Genomic DNA, 21,638 nt, shown 5'->3' with positions numbered 1-21,638 from the left:
GGATAGATGTATAGTGAGTTTTCTTTTTATGAAATTTCCACAGAAATTCCTATTTGGTCTAGAACTTCATCTATGCCCATTTTCAGTGATTACTTGAACCTGCTTACTGGTCTTTGCTTTGCTCCTTCCCTAGCTATGGCTTTTCTTACTAATTGTCCCTCATCCATTTTCATCACATATTCAAACCATATCAGTCTCTTGGATTTTGGTCTATTTTCCAGCATCTGAACAACATATCCTTCTTCAATTTCTTCATTCATAATGTGATATTCCAATAGTACTGTATCCTTGAATCTTAGCATTCTGTAGCAGCATCTTTTCAGCCTCTACATGTTCTTTGTTGATGTGCCTGTGTTTCATAGAGTAGTATAGGCCTCTGTTTTACTAATGGGATATTTGTGTTTAATGGTTATGTAACAATCTCCATTTCATTCAGGCTGTTTTTCATCTTTCTTTTTACTGCCCTCTCAATATTTGCATGGCAGCTGAGTGTGTCCCCAAGGTAAAAGAAATGTTCTACCTTTTTAAAAGACCTGATGTACTTCTCTCTTGTGCCAACATGGCCTTAAATATTGTATACATTTTGAGCATTGAAATTTGTACTCCATGTATACAGCATCTCTTATGACATTATCATCCATTACATTTGACACAATATAAGGTTCACCCCCCCTCCCCCAACATCTTTCCTATAGCTCCCTGACTACTCTTTCTATGGCTCGCTGAAAGTCATGTTTTGCTGGCCATGATTTTCAATCCTCTCCTCACCATTCCTTTCTTCTGTCTTTTATAAAACTTTTAAAACCCTTTCCTCTGAACTGTAGTTAACTCTAGGTCATCTGTATGTAGCAATTCAGGGTGTCCTCCCTTTTTGCTCTCCTTTGTAGCATCCTCCATTGATAGCACAGAAAGTAAAGAACAACCATATTTTTCAAATTCTGCTTATACAGATGCCATTACTTCCGCTCTAGATCTTGTTATAGCTTCGAAAACATCACTAACTTGGTGGTATTTCGCAGTTCCTTCTACCATTGAAATTCTCATCTAATTTAATGTATGTGTGCATGGTATGTTTTTTGCACTAGCTTCATGGTGTGTCCCTCACCTTGATCAGCTCTCATGTGTTGTGGTTGTTCATATGTGACCAGTTCTCTGGTTGTTGTAGAAAATTACTTCCTATTCCTGGTCTTGGTGGTTTTCCACTTTTCATAATCCCAAAGGCCCTATTAAAAATCCTTTGCAGTGAAATGTTGGAGAAGTTCTTTCGTAGATGTGGAAGTTTTCATGAAATTTTGTTCGTATTTTACTGTAGCCATTCCCAATAAAAACTCAACATGCCTGGAAATGTTATATTTTCATGCTCCCTAATGATAAGATTTTCTCTGTAAAGTATAAGCAATTATGGTTTCAAGCATTGTGTAATTTTGGAATTCTGTAATTCTTTTTAAGGAGTTAATGCTTGAGCTAACTTCTAAGCAAGGAGGCATTGGAGATGTCTTAGGAGAAGGGTCAAGATTGTTACGGGAAGGTGTAATGGAAGAGGAAGAGGAAGAGGAAGTCAGAGTTCAGATGAAACTTCTCAACACCCGTTGGGAAGAACTCAGAGTCAAGGCAATGGATCGTCAGTCCAAGTATGTAGTACATATATTGTTCATTTTGGTTTTTTTCTTTATAAAGTGACAGTTTTGGAGTGATTTACTGTTTTGCTTGAATATTCATAAAGTTTTTATTATCATGTTTTTTTATTTACCTCAGGCTTCATGAGAAACTATGGCACTGCAACAGAATCAGTTAGACAGCTTAAAACGGTGGCTCACTGAAACAGAGGACCGCATTGCAAACATGAGTCAGGTACAGTATATAGCTAGAATGAAATGCAATGTTATACCTACTAGTAATAAAACTCTGGTTTTCCTAAGTTTTAAGACAGCTTTGGATATCAAGTCCATGATGCTTTTGATGGATTCATGATTAGATCAAGTTCTATAATAATTTTTTTTTTTTTTGTCTAGCATAACTAAAAGACAACTGTATTCAACTTTGAATTCATTTTTATTATTATGTTTTGATTTTTATTATGCTCATTTAAGTGTTTCTTTGAACATTGTGTTCAGTTTCAGGGGAAGAGGTATTGTTTGTACACATTTTATTATTGCAGTGCTTATGTTCAAACATGATTTCCCATTCTTGCAGGTTGGACCAACTTTAGAAGCATTGGAAGAACAAATAGCAGCTCATCAGAGTCTTCAGACAGACTTGGAAAAGGAACAGTCTAACATCAATTCCCTATCAAACATGGTTTGTTGTAGTTGATTGAATCTAGTTCAGATGCAGGTAATATCAACATAGCTTGTTCTTATCAAATAAACCATTGCATCATGTAGTCATACCATTTATAGTTGGAAGTGATACTGTTTAACTGATACATATTGAAGGAAAAACATTTGCACTCCTCAGGAGATAGTATTGAGCATTGGCTTGTTTTTGGTGAATATCCTCAGGAATATGTATTAAAAGGAAGGATTCTATTTCTGGAGCAAAGTTGTCTCTAAATCTGCAGTAGTTCTAATGAAGATACCGTATTTTATTTTTTGGTTTGAATGTAAGGTTGGTAGGGATTTGGTGATTTCCCCCATCTTCCACCTTTTATGTCACACAGTGTAAACTAAGAACGTGTGTGTAAATACACAATACGTATTGTTATTTTCACTGTTTAGATGAGAAGATAAAATATATATCAAAAGATATCGCAGGCATTCACAATTGTTCATTCTATAGGAATGTGACTTTGTATATTTTTTTTTAGTGAATGTTGGAGGGGCCCCCAGTAGAAGATGCAGCATACATTATTATCTCTGGCAGTACACCTTCAACTGTAGAGGCTTTTTAAGTTTATTTGCAAGAAAAACAAGAACAGTTTTTCAAATTTATTACACCCATCTTTTTTTTAAGACAGTTTTTAGTTTTTAGGTTCAGTGGTAAAATATTTCATTATTGGTTTTAAGGAGATTGCCTTAAAAACAATTTGTTTTCTCTTACAGCATATTCTTCTTTGGAAGATGAATTAAATGCATTAGGTGAAAGATGGGCACATATATGCAAGTGGACAGAATCTCGATGGAAATATGCTGCAGGTGAGTAAAGTTGAATTAAAACTGATTATATTTTTGATGAGCAAAGTATAGTAATATACTTTAGTATGTCAAATTAATATATTTTTACACAGCTAATTATTAGATTTTGGTCACATAAGGACTTATTTGGTTGAGATGATAGAACAAAGGATTGTCAAATTAAGAATTTACCAACATAATTTTCTAGCTCTTCAGAGAAGTGAGATATGACCTCTATCTCATTCTCTGTTTGAAGAAAATTATAACAATTGAGTTATTTAATCAAGAAAGATTTGTAGAATTATCATAACACATTTGGAATTTATGCAGTAATGCACCTGAGTAATTATAATTCTTAGTTTTTCTGATTTGAGCCAAGCAATACTCAAGAAAATATTTGGTATCTTATATTTTGAAATTTTTTCAGAACCTATCTGTGTATTGGAAAGCTCTGGATCAAGGTATGGTAAAAATGCGACAGTGGATGGATGAGAAGGAGACTTTACTTCGACAGGTTGAAAGCAATCCATCCACAGAACAAGAACAACATACTGCACAGGCTAGTATGCTACAGGTAAGAGAGGAAATCATTTATTTCTTTCTTTCTTATAGAAATTTAGTAAACCAAGCAGTATCTCCCAATCTTATAATTCTTTTGTGTTCACATTTATGTTATGGAAGTCAGTGACTTTCATATCCCGTACAGGTACACCAGGTAGCATACAGTGTACCTTGCTAATTTCACCAAGTCTCTGACATGATTATTTGTTTTGTTTTTTCTTGTAAACTAAATTACCTAATCATTATCATTCCAAGTACGTATACTTTATTTTTATTTATTATCTACTTAAAAGAACATACTGTACATATGATGTATTAATTTTATAGGTATGGATAAGCTATTTTCGGTTTGTTTCAGTTGTGAATTTTCTTTTAATTTACATGTGTGAAAATACCTTTTTTGTATTTAATTACATTTTACTTACACTTTTAATTTCTTGTGTACAGGTAATATATAGTAATTTTTTTGATAACTAATCAATGCTTGTTCTCAAAAGAGTTACCTCATTAGTCCCAGTGGGAGCTCCAGAAGACAGACCAACTATTGTCAAGAATTCTTTGATAGTTGATCTAGACTAAAATAGTGCCATTGTTGGTATAGTGTTGAAGTATAAATGAACCCATTATGTTGAAGTATAAATGAATCCATTATGTTACAATATGCATTTCTTATTTAACTTTTGAATACTGTTCATAGTCTTTGTTTAAAAGGATTGTACAGCTTGGACTAATAATTATTTTTAATCAGAGTTGTCTAATCATATATCTTGAATACCATAGGTTTTATTATTACAAGCAGAGCTGGAAGTACAACCAGCGTTGTCTAGGAAACACCTTCAAGAGCACAGTGCTAATGTTGCAAGTCCATTTGCATCAGATTCTGACATTCAAGAAAAAATTTCTGTAGAGTTGGAAACTATTCAAGATCGAATGGATATTCTTGTCAGTATCATAGAAGCCCAAACACAAAGAGTGAGTGTTATCAGTGGAGTTCAGGTTTTTCATAGAATGGTGTGTTTTCCTTGGTTCACTTTGCAGTCCAATATTTTAGTGTTCCCATTAGAAATTTTTGTTCAAGAAGTAGTATATTTGACGTATTATAAACATCCCATATATTGTTATACAAATTTCGTGAATTTTTTAAATTAAAGTGTTGCAATTTTTATTTTTTATAGCTTGCAGCAAGTGGTATGACATTACAAAAGTGGGTTATTCCCGGTAAAGACTCCACAGATGTTGTAAGTTTCCAGCACTACTACCATATCGCATGAAGGTGGTACAGTTGTCACCAAGATCATAACCACCAAGGTTGTTACAACAGAAACAGTAAGGAACCTGAATTCAGTTTATGGGAGTTTTGTGTTATAATTTATTTTTATGTCATTATTGTTAGTAATATGTGAAGCAACTTTTTAAATTTTGGTCTGTGCAACTTTCCAAAGTTAATGTATACAGTATGAAATAAGAAATTATTGCCTCACTGGCATTTCTCATTTTGGTATGAATGGACCACCAACTAGTAATTTTTGAAGAAAAAGATCATGTTCTTATAATTAGTGAGGAATGGCTTGCAGGTGAAGTATATCCCTATCTCTCACAATATCGTTCAGTGGTGGCACCACTATATTTGAGATAACAGCAATAGATAAGATGTAGGTATGTCTCGAATTAAGGCTGCAGAACTCAGGCTCCTATATTTTGGCTTGCTTTAACCCAGAAGGTGATGGACTGCTCCGATTTGCATTATTTCTAGAGTGTCATGGGATTCACCCAGAGGCTTGCCCTGAAAAAAAAAGTGAAGAATGGAGCATCACTAAGATAATACTAGTTGGATGGGCAGGTGAGAAGCCAAAGGAAATGAATGAAAAGTAAGAGACAAAAAGCAGTGCTGCTGAAGCAATGCAGCTGGGGCCGAAGGTACAGTGCAAAGAACCTATAGTATAGTCTTCAGTGTAGCACACAAGGCATGCTACAAGTGTTAACCCTTGAAGGGGATAGAGTTGGATGGTTGTCAGTTTTTGTCAAGGAGAATACAATGAATAATACCTGGAAAGTCCATAGGGTGCATTAGATTTGATGTGTAGATGGAATGATAGAATAATGGAAAGCAAATGAAGTTGATGAAGCAAGAAGCAGGAAAAGGTTGATGGCTGATGTACCAGTCATATCAAGGATGGCAACTTAGAACCCACTGAAATTGATAATAACATTGAGATTTTTTGTTGTTCTTTGTCTTTGCTCTGAATCTAATTTCTCTATGATTGCCACTCTATATATAACAATATGCCGTATTATATGTTAGAAAAATGAAGGTACAATTCTTGCGTTTTTATGCATAGACCAGGCCAGTGTGGAATAGAGCAGAAGTTATGTTTTTGCTGCCTATGGTAGTAGCATCCTGGCTTCTTACATTACTTGTACTTTATGGGTGAAGAAGGCAAGCCTATCAAACACATGAAATGAAATACAGTGGTACCTCGACATACGAAATTAATCCGTTGCGAGTGGCCTTCGTAACCTGAGCTTTCGTATCTGAACCACATTTTACATGCAAATTCCCTAATTCGTTCCAAGCCCTACAGTAAATTTTATAATAAAGCTAAATTGACCAATAAACAATGAAATACACATTTGGACCATTGAATACCTAACTTAATACGTACTAACTTAGAATATGTACCTGTAAATTAAGTGTAATTATTGTACATGGTATACAAGAAATACTGTACGTACATATGTACTTATGTAGTAAAATGTGGAACCTTACCTTTTGAGTGAGGCTATCTCCGAAAGTGGCAACAGAGGAGGAGGACAAACGGCAGAAAATTTGTTATGTAGTACGTACACTTAATTTAACGAAACACATTAAAAATGTCAGGAAACATAAACTAACTTTACGAAACACATAACAAAACCGTAACACTTAACTTTACAAAAATTACTTAAAATTAAATTTTTTTTTGTCTTACCTCTTTCAACTTTCTGTTTTTTCGTAGTATCAATTGGATCTTCCTTTTTGGTTACTCCTACTAAAGGCCTTTTTAAAAAATAAACTATCCAAGGAAGATTGCTTCTGCCTACTTTTGACAGTGTTCCTGAAACGACTCAGGCAAACGTCACTGAACTGCGCAAGCATACGACCTGTGTAAGCCTTTTCGGGGTGTCTCTTTTCTACAAATGATTGCACTTTATGAAAAGCAGCTAGAGCATCCTTAATTTCTCCCGTTGTCATAGGGTCATCCTCCTCCTCCTCGCCGCTGCTAGTGAACTCTTCTTGAACGACGTTATGTTGCATGGCCTCCAACTCCTTCAGGTCATCTGTTGTAAGCTCCTCTTGGTGCTCCTCGAGAAGGTCATTGATGTTGTCCTCATCGACGACCAGCCCCATGGACTTGCCGAGTGCAACAATCTCGTCAAGATCTGGTTGCGAAATAGTTTCAGGATCATCAACTGTTTCTGAATCTGCGCCAGCTTCGCCCATGTCGAATCCCTCAAAGTCTCAGGTGGATACGGCATCAGGCCAGAGTTTCCTCCACGAAGAATTCAAGGTTCGCCTCAAAACATCCTGCCAAGCTGATTGATGAGTTGGATGCATATCACAACATCGAAATGCTCCTTCCAAAATTCACGCAAGGTGAGGTTTGTGGTATCGGTGATGTCGAAACATCTCTTGAAAAGATGTTTCGTATACAGCTTCCTGAAGTTCGATATCACTTGCTGGTCCATGGGCTGGTGTTAGGCGGAAGATAAAGAACCTTGATAAAAGAATACTCCGATAGGATATCTTCCTCGAGGCCAGGAGGGTGAGCAGGGGCATTACCCAACACCAGCAGACATTTCAGAGGGAGGCGCTTCCTCTTTCAAGAATTTCTTAACTGTCAGGCCGAAGCACAAGTTTACCCACTCAGTGAACAAAAGTCTCATTACCCAGGCTTTCGCATTAGCCCTCCACATCACTGGAAGCTTCTCCTTTAGCACTTTGTTGCCCTTGAAGGCTCGAGGAGTCTCCGAATGATACACAAATAAGGGCTTCGCATCCCCACTGGCGTTCGAACAAAGTGCAAGCGTAAGCCTGTCTTTCATAGGCTTATGCCTGGGTAGCTTCTTCTCTTCCTCCATGATGTACGTCTGACGAGGCCTTTTTTTTCCAAGAAAGGCCAGTCCTCATCACAGTTGAAGACTTACTGAGAACTGTAGCCTTCCTTGATCGTCATCTCGTCGAACGTCTTAATAAAGGCTTCGCCTGCCTTTGTGACCGAGCTGGCTGCCTCCCCATGCTGCACCACCAAATAGATGCCAGTCCGTTTACAGAATTTTTCAAACCACCCATGAAAAGCCTTGAAGTCTGGTGTTGGCGTCGATGTCCCTTCTACTCCGTCGTCTTCGGCCTGGGCAATCAAATTGCCGAAAATAGCACTGGCCTTGTGGCAGATTGCCGTCTCGGTTATCGTATCGCCAGCAATTTCTTTGTCTTTTATCCAGACAGAAGCAGCTTTCCATCTCGTCGTGCATGTGGCTCCTTGCTAGACAAAATAGTCACGCCCTTGGAAGGTATAGCTGCTTTGATGGCTTCCTTCTGCTTAAGGTATGGTTCCTATCGTCGATGGATTTCGGCCATATTCCTTAGCGATCACACTCAATCGCATGCCCACTTCATACTTCATGATAATCTCCATCTTTGTCTCCAAAGAAAGCATCCTCTTCTTTCCGTGAACTTCAACTTTCTTGGGACCCATGATTACATATATATACTGTACGTAATTAAGTTATGTAGTACGTATAGTATGTTACTAAAGTTCTCACACAACATGATAAAGTAGTACTACAATGAAATCACTAATGAATTTACGTTAATAAACGCAAATCGTATAGAACGAATGAATTTGGCGTGCGTATAGAAACGATGCTGATACTGAAGTGGTCCGAACAAAAAGCACGCCTCCTTAATGTAGATGCATGATGGGAGAGATGCTGACCAATAGGAGAGCAGGATCTTATGGCAGTGACCAGCATCAGGAACCAATGGGAGAGCGGGAGGATGGTGGCGAGTCTACTCAGTTGGCGTGTGTGAGTTTTAAAATTGTTATCGTGGTCCGGGCGAATCTCGGGACTTTACAGCATCAACCTTTCGTATCCTGAACTATTTTTGTATGTAGAGCCAAAAAAATCTTTGTATTTGCTTTCGTAACTCGAATTTTTCGTAAGTTGAGCCTTTCGTATGTCGAGGTACCACTATTATGGTAGTGTAGAATCTCAGAGTACAGTAATGCGAAAGTGAGTGAAGAATGAAAACTTTTGTGGGATGGGTCAAGAATAAAGGAATTACTAAGCATCAGTCCACAAATGAAAAACATACAAAGTGAGGAAATGAGAAAGCTGGGTATAACTCACTTGAGGGGCATGATCGTGATAGATTTGAATATGAGGCACGTATAGATCCCACCTTTTAGTTTGAGTGAAATGTTGAAATGTTTGAATTTGTGTATTTGGAATGCACTGTCCAGTGGCTTCAAAAAAGAAGTACAGTATCATTTATATAATAAATATTTTAACATATTTTTTATTGTTATGCAATCCAAGGAGATGTGTATTTTACTAGGTGTATCATTAAAAATAGGTTGAAGTTGAAGGTAGTGGAGTAAAGCGTCAGAAACTTGAAGGAGGCTGCCAGAAGATTTTCAGTTGCATTGCATCAGTTGGGGGGTGGATGGACATGATAGAGGAAAAACCAAACCCAGACCAGTAGAAGAACTCTCTTTAGAACAGCTGATGCAACTTGTTCAACAGTTAGAAAGTGATGGTGAGTATTTTGTGATAAACAGTCAGAAGTTTTCCAGTATTTTGAGTTCTGATCACATAGAACCACTCGAAGATTTAATTTTTTATATGATATTACTTGATCTGGCTAAGAACTTACAAATTATTAACTATAGGTTGCATCAAGAAATAATTGATTACCCAGTTTTTAATCTTTGTTTTATGTATCAGTCATAAGTTTACTTACCTTAACCTAGGAACTCATTTTGATAAGTACGTAATTGAAAATGAATTCGGGAATAGAACAAAAATTAACTTTAGAGCTGGAAACCTTTATTAAATTAAATTGATTACTACCTAACAATTTACACATACATATTACATAAAGTTCAAAATATAGTTAATTTCACAAGACAGCAAAACACAATATGTTTTGATTTGCAGAAAGTATCTGAAAGCTAATCAGTGTTTGGCAAGAAATTTAATTGTATCTCCAAAAATTTTAAAAAAGTAAAAAAAAATGAGAACTAACTGGGATTCTTTATTGGTTGACATGTTTGTTTTGTAAAGAATATGCAGATGTCGTAATTTGTGAGCAACAGATAGTACAACAAATGGTATATCCAAGATGTAAAATAATTTCTCTAAAAATTATAAAAACACTCACAGAGGAAGGAAATCAAGCAGAACGAATATTCAGTGTAGACAAGTTTGTGTTAGTTTGGAAAGAGATGCAAAAACAAATATTTAATATGCACAAAAAGACCAGTCCATGCTGGCTTTCAAGGTCTTTGATGATGACTGTTGGTTTAAATTTAAAGCTATCTGTTATGTGGTCATAGATTGGTCTTGATAATTTAAATTAATTTTTCAATTGGTATAGATGGAAACACAGAAGGAGGAATATTATAAGGTTGTCAGCCTTGGACAATCTGCAATATCAGACACGTCAACAATAGGAGAGTCCGCCCAAGAAAGTGAAAAGCAGGTTGCTGGAATTACCACACGTTGGGAAGCACTAGTTGAGATGCTTGTCGAAATTAGGTAAGTCAGAAAATAAGTTCTGGGCATTTTAGAATTGTGTAGATATTGCTGTTACAGTCTTTGAAATGTGTATATCTTGGTATGGCCTGAGTGTAATTTTTACTTGAGAAGTACACTAATGCTGATGGCAATGCATTATTCAATTTTTTCAGAATAAGAGTTACTTATTTAACCCAAAAAAGAAGATCTCAACAGACTTGAGCGATTTAGAAATGCACTATCAAGAATTCCTTAGATGGTGTGAGGATATGCAGACTATAAGCGAAAAAAAATGAACCAAAAAAACTATAAAACAACATTTAGAACAAATGTCCAGTAAGTACTACTTAGAAATTGATTGGTTATGAATATGCAAAAAATTTTTCTTCTTTTTCTCAGTTTTTTATATGCTGTATTTTTCCATCAATGGACTGTGTCTTCTGTAAGGTGTGGTTTCAAAGAAAGCAAGACAACAATCACTGCCACACATTTCTTTTAACTGCTAATCCTGAATGAAGCACCTCCCCACCAAATTTCCTCCACATCATCAGTTGTGTGATGTTTCCTACCACGCAAACTATTGTATACTCACCGTTGTCTTATTTGCACTTTTCCATTTACTGAATTTTAAGTCCTGCCATTCCAAACATTTTTTATGTGTCTGTCATATTTCCTTGATCTTTCTCTCCCCATTATCTTGTGAATCTTCTAAATTATACATACTTTTACACCAAAGGATTTTTCTCCATCCTAAAATCTTACAAAGAAAACAATTCAAAACATTCTAAAATTAATTTAGAGGTTTTTTTTATAAAGGCTAAACTGATTCACTGTTCTTAGAGATAGACCGATGAGATAGAAATGTCTGTGCTGTGACTTTGAGGGTGCCATTTTACCTATTGCTGTGAAATATAACTTTGTTTATGCAAAAGGGACTGTCATGTAAAAAATAATGGAAATCAGGAGAAGCAAAAGATTGTGACTTTTTTTAGTATACAGGCATTCCCAGGTTTACATCGTTCCAGACTTAAAGTGCTTTGCCTCATGGTGCTGTTACCCCGATTTTCAGTGCTGTAAGTGGATTTACAACGTCCTTACCACTTTACTGTGCCATTACCTGGACTTACGGTGCCATTAATGGTGCTCTAAGTGCTATTTATTCCCATTATGATTATGATGCTTTGGGTTATGGAAATTTCAGCTTACAGCGAGCCGCCAAGAATGAAACCCCTGCCATTAAAACCAGGGACTGCCTAGATAGATAGGGTATTTTACTGCAACCACCCTTCAAACTGTAGCATAGAGGCATACGTATTTGTTCGATAGTATTTTTTTTTATGAATTACAGTCAGAATTGACCAGTGGCTCCTGTTCTCTGACAATGTTAAATGACAAGCCCAAAGCAGAGTTCAGTAACCTTGAAACTCTAGTCATGGGAACATTGTCATTGTGATATCATTGACTCAGGTGATTGTCACTAAAATAACCATCTGTATTTGAAGGCTATTAGAAGGGCCTTGTACTATATTAATGTCAGTCAAGTAAAGAAATTAGTATAAGATGAGGACAATTTTAAATTTGTTTGAATTAAGTGGGCTAAAAAATTAAGTGGTCAGATTTTCTTCCTGAAACTGGATGGCTCCTGAAATGTAGCAATGTATTAATGAAAGTGCTTTTAAATGGTATGCCGTATTGATTACTACTATTGTATTATGTAAAACATGCAAATTAATATGGTCATTGTTATACTTTATGATTATGATTAGTTAAAACTGGTCTATTGTATGATTCATCTTGTTGACAATTATTTTGATATATCTGTTTTATTTTTAGAATAAAAAGTAAATTTTTTCCATTTGCACTAATCAAACATTCTTGTTTTGCCAGAGTAAACTTGATGCCATGAAGAACCGTGAAGAAGAACTTGAGTCTATTATGAAAGCAGCTGAGTCTTTAGATGGAAAGTGGACCCAGGAAACACACATATTAATTGAGGAAATAAAGATAATCATAACAAAGTGGAAGGTTCTTGTGCAGAGGTATTCTAAAACATATTTTTCTCTTTGCTCATGTTCTTTGAAAATAGATTTTAATTTTAGTGTATGTTTTGACTGAAAAGGTCATTTTTTTGCAGCTGTTCAATGAGTGAATGTAGGTCGTTGCTTAGCACAATATTACTTCAGATACTGCTAGTTGTATATTATAAGTAGACATAATTTGTCATTTTTATAAAATGGTCTTATCATACAGAGTTGACAAGGTTTGGTATTATGTTCAGCCTCTAAAATCCATGGTTTTGATAATTTATATAGATTCCTTGTGAAATGTTTCTTTCCTTTTAGAAATAAGTGATAATACAGAAATTAATAAAGTTGGACAGCAGTTCAAGAATTATTTTGGAAATTGTGTAGTTTCATCATTGTTCAACATATCTTGAAAATCTGTAACTAAGATGAAAAATTATGGCTGACCATTAAACCTCATCTTTTTATATTTGAAAGAAAGCATAGAAATAGGTTTGTAATTCACATGCCTGAATTAATTATCAAGAAAACCAGAAATGCATATTCAGGTTATCTTGAAAATTTGTAGGCATTACAAGCTTATTACTACTGTCTTCCAAATATAAAACTACTGAGTAGAAATGCATAGAGCAGTAGTTCCTGGTAGGGAGAGTAATTTTTCATACCTGCTGAAAGTTTCTCCTTAGTCTGATAATAGGCGAACACACAAAGTTAAGATATCCTTCATACCTCTTCATTCAGTGTTCTGTCACTATTGTATTTCTCCAATTCTTTGTTGCTTTAAATTGTATTTTGTTCCAAGTTTTGTTATAGGATATTATTCCATCATCAAACATGTTTAGAGGTGTCTTTAGTTTGTGGAGGGAACCTTGCCCATCATCAAGCATGTATTTGGAGGTGTCTTTTTTTGGTAATAAGAACTTCACCCAACATCAAACATGTGTTTGGAGGTGTCTTTAGGTTGGTTTTTTTGACTTAATGATGGGAAACCACCATCAAACGTGTTTGGAGTGTCTTTACTTGGTGATGGGAACCTTACCCATCATCAAACATGTGCTTGGAGGTGTCTGTAGTTGGTGATACAAATCTTCTTATTCATGCCAAAGTGATGTTTTTTTGCTTTTTCCTTATTGGATGTTGTTGTGCTTGATTCATTCAACTATATAATCTTTTTGTTACTGTTGATCATATTATTATTGTTGATCATTTTGTTATTATTGATTGTGATGTAGATACACTACCATAGCTCTGGCAGCCACCAGAGGTCGCATAGTAATGTGGAATTTTGCTAAATACCTCTGATTAGCTGAACCAAGACTGATGCTTTCACTTTCAACAAAGAAATGAGAGTTTTAACATTAAAATAAAGGTATTTTATTTTGGAACTGGAAAATGTGGAGTTTTAGATATCTCAATAAAAAGGACTCAGAAAAAATAAAAAAAAGATCTGAGATTGTTGCTAATTTTCTAAATGTTGTGTTCACAGCTTTCTGTAGTATAGTGACTTTTATAAAATAATTTGCTGCATTAACAGTTAAATTGGTGATGGCAGCAATCAGCACTAATTTTGGGCACATGATAAACAATTTATTAGCTTTGTGAATTTTTGATCCATCCCAGATTTCACCATCATTTTAAAGTTCATCAAATTAGATCTCTCAAACAATTTGGATTTGTCTGAATACGTTAAACATGTTAAAGATCCTCTATCACAAATGCTAAAATTGTTTTCCTTGGTGGTTTGTTGCTTTCCTCTCTCCCGTTGGTTCATTGAGTGTTTCTACTTGTGGCCCTGACTCATCTCAGTTAGTCAACTAACAGAGAAGGCAACTTAATTAAGTGCCTCATTATTTTCAATAAATTGTATGCATCTGATCATCAAGGCTTTGATGATTATTTGGAGAAGTAATGATTGATATTTATTTCAGTACATGTTATTTGTTTTAAAAGATATTCTGACTGTTAATGCTGTAATAAGAAAGAAGTTTGGCGTGATATGTATTGTCTAGGAAAGGAGTTATGTTGATTTATTTAAATTTGGCATTACTAAGTTGTTTAGTATTCTTTATATACAGTAGAATTTATGAACTGTTTCTTTTTTAATTTAAGAATTTTAGTGTAATTTGGTCATTATTGTTATTTTGATGACACACCAGGTTTAAATTTGGAAAAGTATAAATACTTTAAAAATGTTAAATGTTGAATGTTTCCATGAGTTGCTTAAAAATAATCCCATAACTTTTGATAACAGATTATTGGAGAGGAGGGAAACATTAACACAGAAAGCAGAGGAAGTTCAGTCTGCTTCTGTAACTCCAAAGGCACTAGCAGTTCCCACCAGAGTCTCTTCTGAAGGCAATAGAAGCTTCAAGAGAGTGGCTCTGTAGTTTAGAAACTGCTATAGCCTCGAGTGTGTAGTTTGCACACCCACTCCCTCAGATGCAAGATGTTTTTGAAAAGTTTCAAGGTACAGTTTTGAACGTTAGTTCGATATTTTAGGCAATGTTCATGAAATTTTGGTTATAAAAGAATTTTTTATTCATTAGGTAGTAATGCAAGAAAGTGTTTGTTTAATGGGATGTTAAGTTTGGCATTAGAGCTAATATGCATATATAATTCTGTGCTTTTGTTTTTGTTTTTCAATTGTGAAGAGTCCTATTTTTGGGAGATTGCTTACAAGTAAATCTGAATAATAGATAATATATTGCCATAAATATTGTTCTTGATGCTTTTTGTTTTTATTTTGTTTAGGATCTCTCCCAGAAGTGGATACAGAACAGGGTAACATGGCATATATTAATGATGCTTGTAATAGTGTATCAAAAGACAGCCATCCAGAAGTTATAGAGAGTGTTTCAAAGCTCAACAATCAGTGGGAACTTACAACTAGTGATCTCAAATCTCGCATTAAAACCATGGAGAAATGTAAGAAACATTTTTTTTACTGTCTAATGAGGAATAAATTTAATTGATTTTTACCTTTTGATATATATTTCATTACACATTTTTCTTTAAAAGTTATTTCTTGTTGACTTTAGCATAACAATTTTCCATGTTGATTAGGAATTGTAGTTTTCTTTATTTATATAATTCTTTAGTTGCTATAATACTCAACGTCTTGAATTCTGCAGTGATAGAACGACAGAAGCAGTACAATGATGAAGTAACATGGGCTGAAATCATGGCTAGCAGAATTAAAGTTACATCTTTTTGCAAGCAGAAGAAGCAGCTTTAGGTGATATAGAAACTCTAGAGGCTCAGCTTGAGCAGTCAAATGTAAGTTGACAAACCTACCACAAGGCCTGCCGGGTGGGTACTGGCTGCCTTTAAGTTTTTAGAGCTAATTTTTAGTTTTAGAGCTGTGATCTTTTTACAAGTTCCTTAATGCTGTTCCCTCATAAGATAAACTTTTTATTACAACTTTCAAAGCTTTTGTGGGTTTCTATTGTATGATGGGGAAATCTCTCAATACTAAGCAATATTGCTAGTAACATAGGTCAGGTCACCAAGGTTTTCTCAAACTATATGGTATGTACCAGTTTTGGACAAGACTGCAATCATGCAGCAAAGCCATGATGATAGTTTTTTGTGGTACAAAGGTTAATAGACTCTCATAATTGCAAGCCATAAAACAATTTTTGTAGCAAAATATTTTTTAATATACATAAATTTGGAATATTAGATATGAACTCTAACACTGAGGTTTAGACAAAGGCCATTGATGTAATTCCATAAAATGAATTTTGGAGGTCCAAGTTCCTCGCTGGACTAGTGGTTTTCGTGCTCGCTGCCATCCGGTGGTCCGAAGTTCGAATCCTGCCTCGGCCAACATGGGAATGAGAGGAATTTATTTCTGGTGATAGAAATTCATTTTGTTTTGCTCGGAGGGAAGGTATAGTGTGGTTTCAGATCCTACAATAAGCTGTAGGTCCCGTTGCTAGGTTACCAATTGGTTCCTAGCCACGTAAAAAAAGATCTAATCCTTTGGGCCAGCCCTAGGAGAGCTGTTAATCAGCTCAGTGGTCTGGTAAAACTAAGATATACTTAACCCTTTAACGCTGATTGGACATATTAAACGTCGATATAAATTGTCTGTTGGGTGCCGATTGGACGTATATAGTCGATATTTTTTTAAAGTTTTTTTAAAAATTCGCGGAAAAATAGTTATAGGCCTACTAGGCAAACAAAAACTTTTGAATCACGCGCCTTGGGGGATGCTGGGAGCTCACGGATCAAGGCGTTGTTTTGTTTACAATCGTCACCCAGGCGCGCAAGCGCGAATTTCTTTCTCCTCGCACTAAAAAGCAATCAGCGACACATCTTAGAAATTATTTTCGTCACTTTTAATATAATTTTTGCACCATTTCATATTAGCCGTTACATGGATAGTTATATATATGAAAATGTGTGCAATTTCATGTAGAATACAACAAACAAAAAACAACTCATGATTGTAGCTTTTATCAGTTTTGAAATATTTTCAATAAATAACGATAAGTGGCAAAATTTCAACCTTCAGTCAACTTTGACTTTACCGAAATGGTCGAACAAGCAAATTGTAAGCTAAAACTGTTATATTCTAGTAATATTCAATCATATATCTTCATTTTGCAACTATTGATAGTCTCTAGCACAATATTTCGATTTATGGTGAATTTATGAAAAAAACTTTTTCCTTACGTCCGCGCGGTAAACTCTTCGTAATGTTTGCACCATTTTAAATTAGCCGTTACAGTGGAGTATTATATATGGAATATGCACAATTTCATGTAGAATACAACTAAAAACAACCCATGGTTGTAGCTTTTATCAGTTTTGAAATATTTTCATATAAATAACGATAAGTGCCAAAATTTTGACCTTCGGTCAACTTTGACTCAACCGAAATGGTAAAAAACGCAATTGGGAGCTATAACTCTTACATTCTAGTAATATTTAATCAATACCTTTATTTTGCAACAAATTGGAAGTCTCTAGCACAATATTTCGATTTATGGTGAACTTATAAAAAAAAAAAACATTTTCCTCATGTCCGCGCGGTAACTCTTCCGAAAAAAATCACATTTTTTCGTCCGATTGTGGTAATGTTTGCACCATTTTAAATTAGCCGTTGCATCAAGTTTTATATACGAAAATGTGCGAAATTTTCATGTAGAATATAACAATAAACAACCAATGGTGTAGCTTTTATCAGTTTTGAAATATTTTCATATAAATAACAATAAGTGGCAAAATTTCAACCTTAGGTCAAATTTGACTTGACCGAAATGGTAAAAAATCGCAATTGTAAGCTAAAACTATTACATTCTAGTAATATTCAAATATTTACCTTTATTTTGCAACAAACGGGAAGTCTAGCACAATATTTCGATTTATTGTGAATTTATGAAATAAACTTTTTCCTTACGTCCGCGCGGTAACTCTTCCGAAAAAATCATAAATTTTTTTGTCCGATTGTCGTAATGTTTGCACCATTTTAAATTAGCCGTTACATAAAGTTTATATATGAAAATGTGTGCAATTTTGTGTAGAATACAACTAAAAGCAACGCATGGTTGTAGCTTTATCAGTTTTGAAATAGTTTTCATATAAATAACGATAAATAGAAACAAAAAAATTCGTCCTTCAGTCAACTTTAACTCGACCGAAATGGTCGAAAACTGCAATTGTAAGCTACAAACACTTACAGTCTAGTAATATTCAATCAATTACCTTCATTTTGCAACAAACGGGAAGTCTCTAGCACAATACTATTCCGATTTATGGTGATTTTTTGAAAACATCTTTTTTTTATGTCCCGCGCGTTACGAATTCATGCATCATTTTGTGATAATATTTTCTTCGTGTTGCCTTGATCGTTTTTACGTGTTATATACCAAAATGATTGCAATTTAGTGTACAATACAAAAAAAATTACCTTGTTAGCTTTACCGTTTTGATCACAGCGCGATTTGTATACAATTATATATGAAATTGTTTTTTCGCGCTGTCATATATCCCAATATTTATATATGAATGAATGATTTTTTATTTTTTTTTTCATTTCTGATGGTTGCATACTAAACTTCAGGCAATGACAAAAAAGGAGCCAAAAATGAACTCTTAGTCTTGAAACTAAGCGTGACTCGTGATTTTTGAAAAAAAACATTTTTCCGCTTCGGCGCTCACTCGCGAACGCCGCCGGTCATACGGGAGATGATTTTTAAAAATATCCGCTTGGCGTTTAAGGGTTAACTTAACTTGGGAGGTCCAGATCCCTAATATGCTGAAATATCCATGTCTGTTCTTTTACTGGAATAATTTAGTTTGCTGGTAGGTAAGCAGCTTCCAGTAACCCTTGAAGGGAAGGACTGTGAAGTTTGGGAAATGGGGTAGTTTTTATTTTTCCAGAAAGAAGGCCACCATATTTGTGGAGCATCTTAATATGCTGACATGGCTTGCACAGCAGATAGCTAGGCAATTATGGGATTTGTTGACTTCTGCATGGTATCATTGCTTTTGAATTATTTTCAAAATTTACTTCTCAAGTTTGTATTATTTTACATTTGAATTTTTATAGGCTCTTCAAGATGATATTGCAACTCTACAAAACAACTTTAGAAATATTTCAACAACTGGGAAGCAGCTTTTGGAGGAAGGTAATGGAGAGCTTAAAACCATGGTGAAAAGCCAGCTGGAAGAGCTTACGGCTCGATGGGACACTGTCACTGAACAAGCACGTGTCCAAAATAAGTCCCTGAAAGAAGCATTAGCTAAGAGTCAAAAGGTAAGATCTAGAATTTTAAATGGTGGAAAAAACAGTGAATTCTTATAGGTTAAGTTCCTTTGGATCATAATAGTATGTAGTACACAGTTAGTTTACATGACAATATTTTTCATGTAAATCATTTTTTTATACAAACTCATTAATCATCAATGGCTTTATTCCATGCAAGCCTTTTCCAGGTGCCCTAACTTGGTAGATCTTAAGGACTACCAAGGAAGGAAGACAGTATTGCAGTATTTGAATGGACCATATTGCAAGAAATCTATCGTTTCTGAAAGATTTTGCCTGTAGAGCAGTACAATGGGTACTTATGTATAGCAGTGGATTGTAACTGGATTCAGAAATCCTGGAGACATTACTCCTAATTTACACATGAGACGTGACTATACCTTTTGTAAATATCTAATTGTCCTTTCCTACAGGTTCATGAAGACAAATAGACAAACTTAGTACGTGGCTAGATGATGTAGAGAAAAGAATTCCCTCAAGTCTCACCACAGATAAGGAAGAAGAACTAAATTCTGGAATAGAAACATTTAGCCAATTGAGAGATGAAATTAGCAAACACAGTGAAGATTTCCGGGCTCTTAACAACATTGGTAAGTCTCTAACTAGAGCTTATTGAATATTCAGTAGACATTTAAATGATGACATTGGGTGTTTGATGTCAGAGTAGTTTGATGTCAGTTAGTACTCAGAAAGCAAGAATTTTTTTATTAAAACTTGGCCCGGCCAGTTTATGAACCCCTACATGCAAGGTAGGTTGCACAAAAGATGTACCAATTAATTTTTTTTGCCTTCCCCAAAGACATGGGAAGATATTACAACCCTATTACATTTACTAATGCTATTTTACCTGATTACTGTACTGTATATGGTAAAAAATATTGCCAGTACGCACATTCTATATATGAATAAATTAACTAGTAACTGCACCATCACTCAACTTTGACTGACAAAATAAAATATACATTTCAGGTGATGAAATGTTGCAGTTAGATGCTGCTGCAACTCATGAAGAATTAGCTCGTCAGTTTACGCAGTTGAATGGACGGTGGACTGAAGTAGTATCACAGGTTGACTCTAAGTATAAAACTCTTACCACTGCAGCTCAGCAGTATGAAGATTTTAAAGTAAGTATGCTATTATGTACAAAAATATAACAAAGCTTCATATTTTGTGAAATGTCCATTTGAACTATAGTTACTGAGTTATTAAATTTTTGAGAATCTTAAGTTGCAATGTATAAACATAAATCTTCTCTTGCTAGCTTAAGAGGAGAATATATTAGCTGATTAGTTATCTAAATGTTTTTGTGTTTGGCAGAATATTGTGCAGAAGAAAAAAAGACTGGCTTGACCAGCTGCAAGCTGGTCTTGAGAAATCTACAAAAATCTTGCTTGCTGATGCTGGAAGACAATTACAGAGCGGCTTTGGATGTAAGTTTCCATAATGTTTATTATTTATCATATTTTTGTTTTTAAATCTACATTAATGTATGTGTCACCTTTGTGTTATTTTTTAATGAAACTATTCATATAAGAATCCATTATTTTTAAATAATGGACCACCTCACCGATGGCCGAATGTTGAATTTCTTCAGTGAGAAGCCCTTATAATTATGGCATACATTCTGGCCACAAGTTGTTCCAGCATGCATTCAGGCTTTCGTTCTTCATTTCCCTCAATGATCGGTCAATGATAGACAGATGTGGCAATCATGATTTTATGCCAGTAATCTTTCAGCGTAAATTCATTGTCAGTGTCCCATTGAATTCACAAGGTACTGGAGGGAGTTGCGGGTGTAGAGTGCCTTGAAGGCATGGCTCTCACGCCTCCCTGAGCCGTAGGCTGTAAGGACTACTTCCTTTGCAGTGAAGTTGGAGGGTAGAGATGTGTACCCATGATTTCATCTTTGCGAGATGGGACTCAGGGTTCAGCCAATCAGGCCAAAGTGTACAGCCAGTAAGCACTAAGGAAAATTAATGATGCTCCTGGATTGGCTGCTTTGCAGATGACAGCCAATAGTGTGTCGAGTATCACTGGTTCTGGGTATACAGCATCATTTTCTGTGTAGAGTTGGCTTGTGTAAAGCACCTTTTAAGAAAACAAAACAAATACTATATGTTATTGAAATTTTGCTGCGTTTACATTAATATATTATGGTACCATAATATTTCAAAATGAGTAAATCTTTTTTATCGTAGAAAATTTATTACAGTACTCATGAAAATATACTTAATATGTAACATGAAAATGCTACATACTACAGATGTAAACATAGTACTTACCTTGCTAGTCCCATCGTCCTGTGTATTTTAGATATGCTCTATGTACTACTATGCATCATCCTAAAACACTTTATATACGTATGTAATATTTAAAAATCATCTT

At 35.1% G+C, this 21,638-nt stretch overlaps 2 protein-coding genes and 1 long non-coding RNA gene across 16 annotated transcripts in view; 2 read left to right on the top strand and 1 right to left on the bottom strand.

Moving 5' to 3' along the window:
• Positions 1-2,299, top strand: part of LOC135214882 (utrophin-like) — a 19,696-nt gene extending 17,397 nt beyond the window's left edge. The window contains exons 3-5 of the mRNA XM_064249313.1: positions 1,450-1,631; positions 1,756-1,851; positions 2,194-2,299. Coding sequence (XP_064105383.1) covers positions 1,450-1,631; positions 1,756-1,795 — 222 coding nt within the window. The 3' untranslated portion in view covers positions 1,796-1,851; positions 2,194-2,299. The remainder of the gene's footprint in view (positions 1-1,449; positions 1,632-1,755; positions 1,852-2,193) is intronic.
• The window catches only part of LOC135214883 (dystrophin-like), a 1,767,410-nt gene that overhangs the window by 1,459,992 nt on the left and 285,780 nt on the right, over positions 1-21,638 (bottom strand). The window lies entirely within an intron of this gene.
• On the top strand, positions 15,257-19,240 carry LOC135214606 (uncharacterized). The gene is made up of 3 exons (XR_010314436.1): positions 15,257-15,403; positions 15,610-15,754; positions 19,038-19,240. It is a non-coding gene; the product is annotated as an uncharacterized LOC135214606 (long non-coding RNA).

This window comes from Macrobrachium nipponense, chromosome 46, assembly GCF_015104395.2.
Source record: "Macrobrachium nipponense isolate FS-2020 chromosome 46, ASM1510439v2, whole genome shotgun sequence".
In the NCBI taxonomy this organism is placed as follows: domain Eukaryota; kingdom Metazoa; phylum Arthropoda; class Malacostraca; order Decapoda; family Palaemonidae; genus Macrobrachium; species Macrobrachium nipponense.
Note: the sequence above shows the minus strand (reverse complement) of the source record. Positions and strands in the feature narration are given on the sequence as shown.